The 14,401-nt window shown below is 42.4% G+C and overlaps 1 protein-coding gene across 6 annotated transcripts in view; it reads left to right on the top strand.

Annotated features, from left to right (window-relative positions):
* The window catches only part of Sorcs1 (sortilin related VPS10 domain containing receptor 1), a 470,846-nt gene that overhangs the window by 435,637 nt on the left and 20,808 nt on the right, over positions 1-14,401 (top strand). For all 6 annotated transcript variants that reach the window (XM_047552963.1, XM_047552962.1, XM_047552961.1 and 3 more), the window contains exons 22-23: positions 3,804-3,916; positions 7,199-7,330. In XM_047552963.1, coding sequence (XP_047408919.1) covers positions 3,804-3,916; positions 7,199-7,330 — 245 coding nt within the window. The remainder of the gene's footprint in view (positions 1-3,803; positions 3,917-7,198; positions 7,331-14,401) is intronic.

Genomic DNA, 14,401 nt, shown 5'->3' with positions numbered 1-14,401 from the left:
TAATCTTCATAGTACAAGGCAGGTGATATTATTAATCATTTTATCCTGGAGGTAAATAGCTTGCCCTGGTTAGTAAGAGGTAGAGTTGAGCTTCTCACCCAGACCATGGTCTGAAATCACCCTAAAGGGCCGACTTTGATTTCTTTTCCGTCAGATGCTCTGTCCTCTCTCTACCCCTTCTGGATGTCACAGGCTGCACTAATGGACACTCACCCATTAGCCTGACAGATGTCCTCTTGGTTAAGTGTATGGGTGGCCTTCTCATTGGAATCAGAAAGAAAACTTTGAATCTGGAGGGTCTTTGGACTTTTCTTCTCAGGTGTCATTTTACATATAGGAACTTGAGACCCAAACATGGATAATTACTGGTTTAAAGTCATTTCTGCTACTTAATGGCAGACCCAGTGATGATAATGGCAAAGGTGATAATAACTAACTTTGATGGAGCCCTTAATCCCCACAGATACCTGTTCTAAGCACTTTATATATATGATCTGTTTTATTGAATCCTTTGAACAGACAAGAAAAAAATCTATAATTATCTCTGTTTTACAGATAAGCAAACATGAGATAAGTATAATGAGCTCATAGCCTAAGAATTGTGAACGCAGAGGGGAAGTTTCTCTGCACCTTCTACCCCACTGCTGATCTTCCTTCTTCCTTGTTCTGCAGTCTCCTTAAAGGCGTCACCCAAGGGTGACTCACCCTACATAAAATGCATTATCTCCTGCCTCTTCTTTAAAGTTTTTAGCAGGGAAGTGGTCTCTCCCCCCTCTAACCAAATTCCTGAGCTAACAACCATCCTTAACTCATCTTCAATCGAGTTACCCAGGGTGTGGTATACATAGGATTTGGAATTTTTAGCGACAAGTTTGACTTATTAAAGGAGAATCACATCAGACAGAATTAAACAGGCAGGATTGAACCCAACCGAAACAAAAGGCAGAAGATTCCTAAATGCTGAGATTAGCTAATAGGAAAGTATTGGAGAATATTAAGGAGTACATGGAGTTATCAGTGTGATTAGGCCACTGCCTTCATTAATGACCCTTTTGGGGAAGTTAGTTTCCCATCCTCCCACATAGCCAAGGAGAGACAGGGGACCTTTCTTTCTTGATGATAATGAACCCCTTCCTGAGTTGTAGCAGATTAGAATGTGTAGCATCTCAGTGGGGCAGAGAGAGAAATTATAGTTGCAGATTTTTAGAGTAAATGCCAGAGGCCTCCCATTAGCCACCTGTCTAAAGCTTAGTCATAGAGAGGGAAGAGGATACCATTTTGGTCAGAGGAAGGAGGCATCCTCCAGAGAAGTAGATGGAGGGGCTGGAGATGTAGCCCAATGGTAGATACTTGAACAACACACATAGCATACAGGAGGCCCTGGGTTCAATCCCCAGGACCACATATACACAAGGAAACAAAATTTGACAGAGGAAGGCTCGGCTACCCAGAGCCACCCAATTGACTAGAAGAAAAAAAAATTTGGTTTGCATTATTTCCATTAATTTGCTCCAGGGCACGGATTTGCCTTTAAATAAAAAATGCAAATGCTCTTTTGGCACCTGTAAAAGAGTTCTATCTCTGGGGTTTGCCTGCAGTCCTTCCACATGCAGCCCCTATTTGGTGAATAAATTTAGCCACAAAGGTGGCCTTTCTTGGACATCACCATCATCACGGAGGTAGCTGTATCATTTATATCCTTTCACTAAGATGAACACTGTCCCTTGTAATGAACTCTCTAGAGCTTGGTGAGAGGTGAAGAAAAAGTGAGAGTGACCTAAATTTATACCTTCAGAGCAGCAAAGCTAGGACTCGGTTGGTGCATCTTCAGAACCGCCATTTACCACACTGCTAATTAATATGTGTTTCATTATTCTCCATCAGAACCGAATCAGTGAGATTCTCCTAGGTGACCAGTGACTCATAAAATAGTCAAGCTTTGAAAAATATGTCTTTGGTATAGGGTAACTGCCATAAATTCCCATCTTCTAATGTAAGAGTCCTCAAAGCATGTGTTTGAGAACTCATCAACATCATTAGGAAGTGCACAAGTGGGCTTTTATGTTTCCTGAATGTATAATCTATACCAATGATGTCACTGAGCCCCTACTGAAATCCAAGGACATGCTTAAAACGAGAACTGTGTACTGAAGTAGTAAATGCAGAAATAACAGAGAGCCTTCAGTACGATTTAATCATTTATTTATCCAATAAACATTTACTCCTTACTAATTACTAATTAAATGTCCAAGAGATAATAATTGAAAACCTACTATGTTTTAGAGCTCTCTCACAGCCAGGAATGCAGTCTATGTTCTCATTGAGCTTATATTCCGGTTTGGGAGGTATACAGTGAAGACAAATTTAAATAATATTAAATATAGAGAAGAATATAGAGAATATAGGGCCCAGAGATGAAGTGTGCCTGGGTCTGGTGAACAGGAGACTGCCTGAGACTGAGTGGTCAGGAAGTCTGCGGAAGCAGACAAATAATGACAAGGGCTACGGAGGCTGTGATCTGGGGAGGCAGAGGTGAGCTGCTATGGAGGGAAGATGGCGGGAGGGAGGAGCAGAGGAAGCAGGGATCCTGGAGCACAGGTGTGCAGGGAGGCCTAGCCGGACACGGGGTAGGAGAGTGAGCCTGCACCAGGCTGTGTGGGACAGGAAGACCTGGTAGGCGTGTGAACTTCGTTCTAAGTGCAATGTGGGGGTCACTCACAGGTGTAGGGGACATCTTACCTGAGCATGCTCTTTGGCAAACACTCTGCTGGGTTAAGGGTCTGGAAGCCACAAAAATGCACCCTAGAAACTTCCAACCATGGGGAGCAAAGCTGACAAGCCCCTGGATGCTGTACTCTGAAACTCCTTGCTGTGGTGGACCTTGGCTGCTGCTTCTAAGGTCGGGTCCCAGCCTGTGATGGTCTGTTCAGGGTACTAAGACTGGCCCATTCCTGGGATGCAGGGGACTCCTTGGCCAGCCAGTTTTGGCTCAAGGTCTCCTAAGAGTCTTGCTCAGCCTTCAGCATGCAGCAGGGCAGTCACCAGTCATCTTCCTCTCTCTCACTGTCCTGCATGCCTGTGGCCTGCCCAATGGCTCTCCATGCCTGCCCTGGCTCTCTCCTCATTTTCTCCCAAAGATGATTCTGCTCATAAAATCTTTGCTTGTTTAATTGCCGACCTATTTCCTGGAGGATCTAGACCAACCCAGGCCTAATTCAGAGGTTGCCCAAAAAACTAACACAATCCCCAACTTAAGGAACTTAAAATTCCTTTCAATGAAACTTCTTGCAGACAAAAGATAAATTAACTGTAATAGATAAAAGCATATAATTATATAACTATTATTATACAATCATATAATAAAAATGTGAAAAACATAGTAGTTTCATTAAATATTTAAAATGTTTGGGTTGGGGAAGAATGGTTAGTTAGGGAAAGTATAGAGCTTGAATGTTTTGTGGATAGACAGTGGGGTGAATGGGCATGTGCAAAAGAGGATGTGCAAAGTCCCTGGGGTCATAAACCTGTCAAGTATTCAGGCCATAGGGTCAGTTAGTGTCCAGGAGAGCAAAGTCTGGCACTGAGGATAATGGTCAGATTATATAACTAGGTGTGGGTCAGAGTCCAGAGATTTGGTTTAGAAAGTGAAAAGCTAATGAGATACCAGGGACAAGAATAGTTTGCCTTCTAGAAGGATCCCTATGGTAAGTATGAAGGGAGAGGACCTTCCATGAGGGCTTTGCATGAAATACAAAGTTCAGACTACCTAACTTACAGTAATCCACCTCCTGTTGTATCCCCAGAGGAATTCCGTTCTCTTCGCTTGTCCTTTTCTCCAAACCTGGATGATTACAACCCGGACATTCCCGAGTGGAGGAGGGACATCAGCAGAGTCATCAAAAAATCCCTGGTGGAAGTGAGTGCACAGAGTTCCTTCTCTTGTTTGGACACATTTTCTCTCTTCCTTGGAGAACTGTTTGGAAGAACATCAAAGAAGGGACAGGAAAGAGCTGGAGTCACAGGAAGCTAGTTCAGCAGAGGGGTGTCATCCGTGGGAGCCCCACATGCAGGCATGTAGCAGGCACTGGGGAAAGAACAACCAGGAGAGTCACGAGGTCCTTGTCCCTCCTGAAGCTGATTCTACTTAGAGTTCACAATTAGGCCTTTGGTGTAAGCTGAGTAACGGTGCATAATAGTGGAGGGCCACGGTGCTGAGTGTGCTCAAGGGCAGCTGTAATTAGTAAGAGCAGCCTGGGTTCCAGCTCCACCACTGTGTGCGTAACAGTGCAGTCAGGACTCGTACATGATGGTTGGTCACATTGTCTTGTCCTGCTTCTTTTACAGACATTTCCCTCTTATATCAGTCTCAAGAGGAAGTTATTATTATTATTATTATTTTATTATTATTATTATTTATAGATGAGGCAACTGAGGTTCAGAGAAGTTAAGTAACTTTCCTAAACTCTCACAGCCAATAGGTGACAAAGCTTCAGAATTGAAAGGAAAGGCCTGAGTCTAATGTTGGAGGTTTTGTGATGCAGCATGATCTCCTGATGTTTCTAGGAACATGCCAAGATGGTCCGATTTACCCTTCTCTGAGCAGATGATCCCAAAGAGTGGATAAGACACACCTTGGGGGGCCCCATTTCCCCCAACCTACTTCACTTGCATGAGTGAGCACCGTGAGCTCCTGGGGCTGCTTGGACCTAGCACACACACCCAGGAAATTAGGCACAAGCTGCTTTGTCCTGGGGTTCTTAAGGAAAATCAGTTTAGGTTTCTGTATATGCTGCTTCCCACACTTGGTGCCACTTGATATAAAAAGGTGCTGAAATAAGACATGCAGAGAACTCTGTTCAGAAAAGAGATCCGCGTCAGCCTCTCAGCATCCCAAGCCTCACACCATCACCTTTACTGACTTTTATTTAGCACTTAAAATATTCTGAACCTTCCGGTCAGTGCTTCATACTGTGTACCGTCTAATACCAAGGATGAGCCTATGACATTGATATGAAGCTTATACTCATTTCTGGGTATAAGAGTCATCAGGGAACATGTCCAAGGTCATGCTGTTAAAACATCCAGTTCTGGGATCAGACCTTCAAGGCTAGAATCTGCATTTTGTGGTTTCCTCGCTATTCCACCCTACTGTCTTTTGCCTTTCTACGAGGAGAAACGGAGGTGGAAGCAACATTGGGGTGGAGAAGGGGGATCTCCACGTGTCTCTAAATAATTGCCATCCACCTCTGTCCTCATGGCGTCACCATGCCTGACGTGACTGATGGTTAAGCATTATGGCCGCCAGAAAGAACAGCTACCCGACTAAGAACTGTCGGCCTTTGGAACCATCTGACCCTGGAGTGACAGTTGGATTCTTTCCCCTGCTATTCAGGCTAGAAGACTTAGACCTTTTCATGAACCCACAGCCCGCCTCCTTCACTCTGCAACCTTCTAGGGACATGGGCCTCCCTAGGAACCTAGGTATCCCAGGCAGCGATCCAAACCCACCAGGTGATTTGTCCACCAGGCACCTGCTCAGCAGTGACCAGCCTTCTGGGCTGATTTTTCTTCACGTGTCCAGGGGTCAGATGCCCTGGGCCACCTCCTTCCCACCAGCTGTCCAGGAGGCTAGAAAACACTGCCCATCAGTATTTCTAAGGCTACTGCATATTATAATCAGCTGAGCACAGAATAAAAGTGTTGATCAACATCCCTCAGGACAGGGTGGTGGGGTGGGGGTGTTAATGCCTTTTAGTTCCCAAGACTCTGCAGTTACCACATCCCAAGAGGTAGCTGATCCAGTCCCTGGTCCCCTGCATCCCTGTCTTTGAGATCAGCAATTTACACTTGGCCACTTTCTAAGTCTTAAGAGACACATTGCCAAGTGTACCCTAACAATCCCTATACAATGTAAAACTTAAAGTCGGCTTATTGGCAGTTTTCTTCCTATTCATTATGTGACAGAATTTGGTATAAAATTTGTTGTTCATTCCTAATCAAATTGGCTTTTGCTATTGACATATCATGATGAAATCTTTAATTAAATGTCATTCAGGAAGTATTTTTGTGTCTAATGAGAATGATTTAGTTTAATCTCTGAGTTTACAATCTAATAGGGATATTAAACAGCATGTGGTCAGCTGTAAGGGGAGTTGCTGTGTGTCAGGAAAAGGAGGCCTGGGGTTCAGGATGCCTTTATGGGCTTCACCATGAAACCCAGCTTCAGAAACATCACAGCCTCTTCCTAAATGGCCTTGAGCCACTGTTTTACCTGCCCTCAGCCTCCATCTTTCCTAGATCCCGGTTCAGAAGAGACTTGTCTTAGCTGCTAGGTTGCTGTAGACAGAGGCTTAGCTGCCTTGTCCTGAATCATGTCATTTCACAGGGTGGCTCAAGTCGAGTGATGGACAGGTATGGTTGTACACATAAAGGCCTGGCCGTCTCAGCCCAACCTACAACTCTGGAGGCCAGCCTGTCTCTCCACAGATCCTTTGAGGCTGTTACTGGAGCTGCACAGCAGCTCAGTTCCTCCCCTGTCCCTAACCCATAGGCATTGTTCCCAAGAGCTCTTCTTATTAAGTACCCCAAACACTAAACTCAGAGTGAACTTCCTGAGGCACCAACCTGTGATGTGTTCTTCACCATCCAAGTGAGGCGGAATTATACTTGCTTGCTTTATTTATTTACTTATTGCATAAAAGAATATCACTAGGTTACTTAGCAAAATTCCAGGCACATGGTAAGGAACCAAGTGCACGGAATTTGTAACTAGTTCACAAAAAGGTAGCTCAAAAACAGTCACCTAATTGAGAAATTATGAACAGTGTATGTGGATTTTAAAATGACTCATGAAAGATAAGTAGAGTTCTATCAGCAGAGAGAAAAGACATCCTAAGGGAGGTGGCAGGCACTCACAGAAACACTGGTAGGGAAATGCTGGAATATTCGGAAATTGGCTATCCTGCCATTTGGCTGGGGTATAAAAGGCCTGTGTGAGTTTGGGTTATTAGTTTGGAAAGGAAGTGTGACCATATTGCAGAAGATCTTGAATCTGTACTTCATCTCTGTAGCAATGGGAATGAGCGCAAGCATTTTGGACAGGGGAATGTGATTGCATTTTCTCAATCCAGGCCCCAGCCGAATACCTGGTCCCTTCTCCTCATTTCCTGCAGGACTCATCTGAGTCTCTCTTTCTTAGGCCACAGGAATTCCAAGCCAGCACATCCTGGTGGCAGTACTGCCTGGCTTACCCACCGCTGCTGAGCTCTTTGTCTTGCCTTATCAGGATCCAACAGGAGAAAACAAAAGGTCACTGGAGGATCTGGAGCAGGTGAGTCCCCTAGCAGCCAGTTCCAGCTTCTTCCTGCACTGAGCCACCCCCATGGCTAGATTAAACACCACAGCAGCTCTGACGGATCCTGGGGCACCTCACCTGGGAGCACCACATCTTTGGGGAGTCTTCAGCTTTCTGGTTTCCCATTTCTCAGTCACACACTGGTGGCCCTAACTGTAGTTTCATAAAATCAACACGTACTGTAGTGCTTATTGTAGGAGATGACTGAATTATTCATACTGAGAAATACTCTGCAGCATTTATGATTAATTAGAGAAATCTACGTGCATAGGTATGAAAGCACGTCCAAGGTATTAAGAGAAAAAAGCAAGTAGCTGATCACACGTGGCCGAAAACCCACTTAGAGTTTGCTTGACTTCTTTCATCTTGAGTGTCGTGAGAGTCCAATGACAATGACGTGACAATGACATGATACATATGTTTTATAAAAGCTACAGCTTTGATTCAAACATTTATCCTTTTATTATCACTGTGCTAAGATGATCTGATTTGTGTTTATAATGATTATGTAGTCTTGGTTCCAGAGCACCTCTTCCGGCTATGTGTAGGTTCACCTTCTCTTCATTTCTGTCACTTCTGGAGCCTTCGTGTGAGTGTGTGTGTGTGTGAGTATGTGTGTGTGTCTGTGTCTGTGTCTGTGTGTGTGTCTGTGTGTGTGTGTGTGTCTGTGTGTATGTGTGTGTGTGTTTCTGTGTGTGTGTGTGTGTGTGTTTGTGTGTCTGTCTGTGTGTGTATGTCTGTGTGTGTCTGCCCACTTTGGCCATTTTTTTTCTTCTTTTCCTTTTAACTTCAAAAGTCTCTCCCACTTCTGTATTGAGGAATATATTTATATTCTTCATTCATTCAACTAAAATGATTAGTCTTGGTCTGTTGTTCTAACAAGAACCTAAGGATTTGCATTTCTCAAGTCTTCCAGGAACATAGATTTAAAATGGGATTCCTCTCAACCACTAAATAAGTACTGGATTTGACCCCTCCAGTACTTGGAGCTTTTTCATTTACTTTGAATAAACCCATAATCCAGTCCCATGATCTCTAGTCTTCCAAGGTGGCCTGAGAACCACAACACGATTATTAACAACAACCCCAAATGGCATCTCAGCCCACCTCTGAGCACATATCCTGCTTTCAGCTGCCACTTTCTCACCCATCTGAAAACACGCCTAATTCTCTCCGTGCGTGTCATGAAGAACATAGCTGTCCGGAAGTCCCTTTTGATATCATTCCCTAACCAGGAACGATTGGAGAGCAGGCAGCAGGTAACCCACTGGATTTGCATCTGACCTTGCCCCCACCATGCTCAGCTTCCCATTATATTCTACAAATTATTTTGTACACTGTAATGTGATAGGAGATAGAATGACTTATGTCATTTTAAAAGAAAATAGGATACCGAGCTAGAAATTGTGACTCTGATTAAGGAAGTTATCAGGACTCAAACCAAAGTAAACACAGTGACTACACAAAGCCCCTGAGAAATTGGTGCCTTGGTTGTGACTAACATTATTACCCTGTGAGAAAAGTACAGTAAATCAACTTTTAAAACAAGACACCTCTCATGAGCCTGTGAAATGGGCTGCCTACTGGAGACCCCTAGTTTTCAATCTAGGTGGGATCTTCTGAGCCTCTTCTCTGACTCAGTCTCCCATACACCTTCCTGGGGAAAACAAGTGCGCTCACGAACTCCTTCAATTTAGAAGTCCAGACGTGCAGTTCAGGTGTGGATGGATGCAGACCCACTCAGAAGTGTCTACAAATTGCTCCCCTCTCTCTCTTCATCTGCTTTCCTTGCTACCACATGGGAAGCCTATTTTGGAATGAAGCCAGCACATAAAACAAGGATGACCACGGCCAGCACCAACTGCTGTTTAGCCTTTTCGTCAACTCCATCCCCAACACAGCGGTTCTCACCAGTTCAGCCTGGGTGAAGTGGGACCTCCCAGCCAATCCCTGCAGGCCTGTGCCTCACGGGGTTAGGACAGCCCTTCATGAACCAAATGGACTAAGAGTAGGGTACATGGTTCCTCCCAGAAAGAGGAAGGGAGAGAGAAGGACCACCGGACAGGCAAACACAACTGACTTTCATTACAATAAAACACACACAAATTTAAAACAAATGCAAAGCAAAGCCGAACAACAAAAATGAACCCCTCCCTTGAAGACTATTCGGAATCTTAGTGGCAACTTGGGAAAGGCTGACCTCATCCCCTCTCTTCATGCTTTGGCTTCTTTCTTATAAAAATAAGTGTACAGAAGCCCAGCAGGGAAGAACCAGGATCCTGGCCAGTGGGTCCTGAAGAGTGGAAGGGCAAAGACCCAGCAAAGGCTCGGGCTCTGCTCCCTGAGCTTCCTTGGAGAGCTTTCTCAGGAGAGCAGAGATGCTGGCTCGGATGGAGCTGTCTTGTCTGTGAAGTAAATTGAAAATTCTTCACTCTGAGAGTACTTGATGCTGTTATCGGGATGATACAGACTGGGTTAATCAAGTGACCCTTGTCTGGGAGGTTTCCACCAGTCTTTCTTCCCCGTCTCTAGCAAGTGAGAAAAGGCTCTGTTGCCCTCAGCGGCCTCCTCAGAGGTAGCACATCTTGCTATGCTGAGGCTAAATGCTCAAGCATGGAGCAGGCTCTGCCTTCCAGGTGCTGTGCTTCCCTGCTTCCCCCTGAGTCCTCAGGGGTGACACATCTGGATTCATCTCTTCTCCTTGGGGGAGGGAAGGCCGTGATGCTCAGGGCGATTGTTTGTGAGGCTGTTCTGGGGAGATAGGGAGCCCATTGGTGTTGTCTTTCAGAATCCTTAAAGGCTATGAGGATGTTTAAAAGGAACAAAAAAAGTCCGTGTAAATATGTCAATCACAATACATTTCCTTGTCTGTTTGTATTAATTTTCACATTTGACAGATGGCAGAATACAAAATCAAAAGGAGAAAGCAAAGGCAGATATAAACATGGAATAGTCTCTTGGCAGAATTAAAAAAAAAAAAAAAAAAAACTAAAACTTCACTTATGAAATGTAGCTCATACTTTCAGGTTGTATTCTACACCCACCTGGTCTACCTTGTTTGTCCTGAAGTTTTAATGCAAAGATTTGGATTATGAAGATACTCTGAAGTTCACAAGGAAGGTCACTGAAATAGGAAACTATGATTAAAAGTAGAGTAAGTCAGAGATGGACCCTTTTGGGATGCAGAAGACAGAGAAGTTTAAAACTGGCAATGGGGAAAGAATTATTGGTGGCCAATTTGTTTTATCTTGTATATCATCCAGAAAACTCCTTCAGCACTTTGATTAAGCTGAATTTTTTCAGATAAGAAAGAATTGAATTGAGTGAACTGTGTTAACTCTAAGGTAGCATTTGGCTGCATTGCTTCTGCATGCTTTAATCCAGATACTGTGTTGTGTAATTTCGGGAAAATCTTCCTCCACTGAATACAGAGGAAGATTCCTCAAGTGCTATTTGAAGGGACCTTAAAATGTGACAGCATTAAGTTTGACCACATGGGTCAGTTCCAAGGCAGGCTCTGTCTCAACATCTTGCTACAGTTCTCTTTATGTTCACCAGAGTTTGTGTTCCTCATACCAAATTCATGGATAAGCACTGTACTTTAGCCAAGGTTAACCTTGTCATTGATAAATGTGTCGAAACCCATTTTGAATCTTTATCTTATGCCACTTCTTTGCACTACCTTTTTCATAAATGTGCCAATTGCTCTGTCGTTCTTAAACTTCTCTTTTCTTCATGTTTCAACGATTGACATTTTTTTTCTGAAAATCCGAGACTGTTTATCCCTAATGAATTTAATTAAAAGTGGTTTAGATGTTGAATGTGTTCTTTGTGTGGTAATCATCACAGTTGTTGACTACATGATTCCAGTCCACTGCCTTTGTGTTACTGTGTAGGATCCTACCTATGCATCTCTTCAGGATGGGCAGAGACCCAGGACTTAGGCAGGCCAATGAGTTGGGATTTGAAGGGATTATGTGTCCACGTCCAGACTGACAAGTTCAAATGCCCATAAAACTTTGAGAGTTTTCTCCCTCTCCCAAGGCATAGCAAATGGAAATCTTTGAGATGGCTGCTCTTCTAGCCTGGTTCTCTGTGTGACTATTAAGAGCTGTCTATCTGCAGTGGATACCTTGTGTAAGCAAGAAGTGTGCCTTTGTTGATTCAAGCCCCCAGGAAGTTACCTTGCTGACTTCTGCCCAACCTAGTTGATTCTGACTGCTACACTCCATCTTCATCTTTTGTGAAGAAAGCAAGAAGAAAATTGGTGTTTTTCCTATCTCAGGTTCCTCCCACCTTTGGATGGTAGCTTTTTAATCCTATTTGTATTGTGTCCCCACTGTCCTCTGATGTGGTAATGTAAATGAAGTGTGGGCTGCATTTGAATCATGTGCATAATCTTCCTAATAGGTAGACGCCAGGAATAAATTGCTCTTTCTTTGACCATGGTTGTTTAGTCTTAGTACAATAGGAAATGAACCATGTGGGAGGGCAGCAGCAGGAGGGTGGCAGGCAGAGGAGAAATGGATAAATGAAATTTGCTGGAAAAAAAAAAACAAAAACAAAAACAAAAAACTCCTTTTTTAAGGTTACACACCAAAACCTTTAATCAAGTTCATGTTATGTTTTTAACTATTAGGATGTAGTTGCTAAGAATTTTTGTTTTGTTTTCCATGTTTTTTATCAGTTCATTACAGGAACACAACTTGACTGGACAGAAAAAGCAACAGAAGTAAATTCTACCTGTTTTGGCAGGTTCAGTCTCCCAAACATCACATATTGTTTCACTTGGATCTTTATCTGGCCAGTGTTTTTGATCTTCTCATTTAGGTCTTGCTCTGCCTCTCTGTGGACTGCCATTTATTGTACTCTTTTCAAATCCCAGACACTCCCAAATATTACAAATTGTACATACTAGTGAAAGTAATGTGACAGTCCTGAGATTAGTGTTAGGAATTGCCTATTCCTGTGGTCCACATGAGTCAGTTGACATTGGGGATGATGTTTTAACTTGTGTGCTTCAGAGATGAATCAGAGATAGCAGCAAAATTATTAAAATGATGCTTTCTTTATCTTCTAAGCCCACTTAGTCAGAACTCTTTCTCTCTCTCTCTCTCTCTCTCTCTCTCTCTCTCTCTCTCTCTCTCTCTCTCAATATCTTCTGTCTTTGTCATCTGGTTCACAGAACACATTTTTAATGAAAATTCTCTAGATTAGGGGTTCAACAAAGCTGAAGTAAAGTCTCAACTCTTCAAATATGAACGAGATAAACAGTTATGTCCAGGAGATACCAGGCACATAGTGTTAGAGATAACAGTAATTTTACCAAAATAAAGTGCCCAATACCCATAAAATAGACTTAAAAAAAATATATGCAACCAGCTCATGATCTGATGCTTACAATACAGGATATGCATTTCTGCAAGTGAAATAGTAACCATTTAAAATATTGTCAAAATCTGTCAACAGCCTCACAGTAATTTATTTGAGTAGAAAAGTATATGTTTCTAATTGAGGTTGTTCTTGTATGGAATGTAAATTTCATTTAGTTTTGTTTCTTATGCACAATTTCTTTCCTACAGAGTATGTGTTCTTTATTGAATGTCCTTTGATGCAAGTTAAATACATGAAACATACTTTCTGCTACCCGATTATTTTGCACAGCCTGCTTAGTTTTGTAAATGATACAGAAAAAGCCAATGAAGCAGTGCTAGGAACCAAACACATCTTGGAAGTTAATCATTTTCAGAAGGGAGTTTCCTGAAGATTATAAATGAGAAGCACGCTGTTCTGATGAAATCTATTTTCTGGTTTGCTTATTTATATCTCTCACTTGAGGAAAAACATTTATAGGGATAAGAAATGAGTATCACTTCACCCTGTTGAAAGAGGGAAGCCTTTTTTTTGCTAGTACATTGTTCCCTTTTGTCTGCAATAATTTCTACAAATCAGGTCAGTTTTTAAATTACTTATGACAAGTCCTTCATATTTGAGTTAAAATATTTTTCTGTGATTGTACATGTATGTATATACATGTGTATATTAAATATTGTATGTGCATGTGTGTATTTCATAGACAAAACTTATATTAAAAATCCATTGTCAGATTCCTATCCAGATCCTACCAACTGAATGATAATAAGATAGGAAAGGAACTACAGAACACAGAGGTAACTCATTTGTTGGACTCTTGGTTAGAAACCCATTCCCTGTATAAACTTGAGCCATTTGGGAAGATTGCCAAAGGAGTATCTTAATAGAGAGGTAAAAAGTTGTTTTCGACATAGTTTTAAGGTCTCCTTTTTCTCTATGGTTTGCCAAATGACAGCATTTGAGAGGCTGGGATTACTCAGGATCCTAGGTGTTCATCCACAGTGCATGGAGAGTCATCCCAGACTCCTGTTGTTCAGCAAAGAAGTTCATATGCAGGGCAGTTTAGTTCTATTGCCAACCAGGGGCTTCTTTAAGGATCTCGTCTGCCAAACTAAGCCATCAGGCCCTGCTTAATTATTAAAAGAATCAAAGGTGTGATTTTGGCAACTTAGAGGAGAAAATGAAGCTCAATAAATAGAAAAAGGAGGGAAATGGTTAATTTTACCAGGAGAATGATGCTCAGAAAGCATCTAATTAGATTTAAGTAGTGTATCAAATAAAATATGAATTTCATAATTAAAACAGAATATTAAAAATAGGCAAGGATACCAGATAAAAATAATAGGGGTATGATTATCCCTCTTAGCTTTGCAGAAATTCTTCATAAGTATAAGCAAAACTGAGTAAATGGCTGGGCACAGTGGTACACGCCTGTAATCCCAGCCTCTTGGGAAGCCAAGGCAGGAGGTTCATGAGTTCAAAGCCAGCCTCATCAAAAAGCAAGGTGCTAAGCAACTCAGTGAGACCCTGTCTGTAAATAAAATACAAAATAGGACTGGGGATCTAGCTCAGTGGTTGAATGCCCCTGAGTTCAATCCCTGATATCCCAAAACAAAACAAAACAACAAAAAACAAGTAAATGTCTAAACAATGAGCAGGATTTTACCATATCTA

This window comes from Sciurus carolinensis, chromosome 5 (genome assembly GCF_902686445.1).
Source record: "Sciurus carolinensis chromosome 5, mSciCar1.2, whole genome shotgun sequence".
Classification (NCBI taxonomy): Eukaryota; Metazoa; Chordata; class Mammalia; order Rodentia; family Sciuridae; genus Sciurus; species Sciurus carolinensis.
Note: the sequence above shows the minus strand (reverse complement) of the source record. Positions and strands in the feature narration are given on the sequence as shown.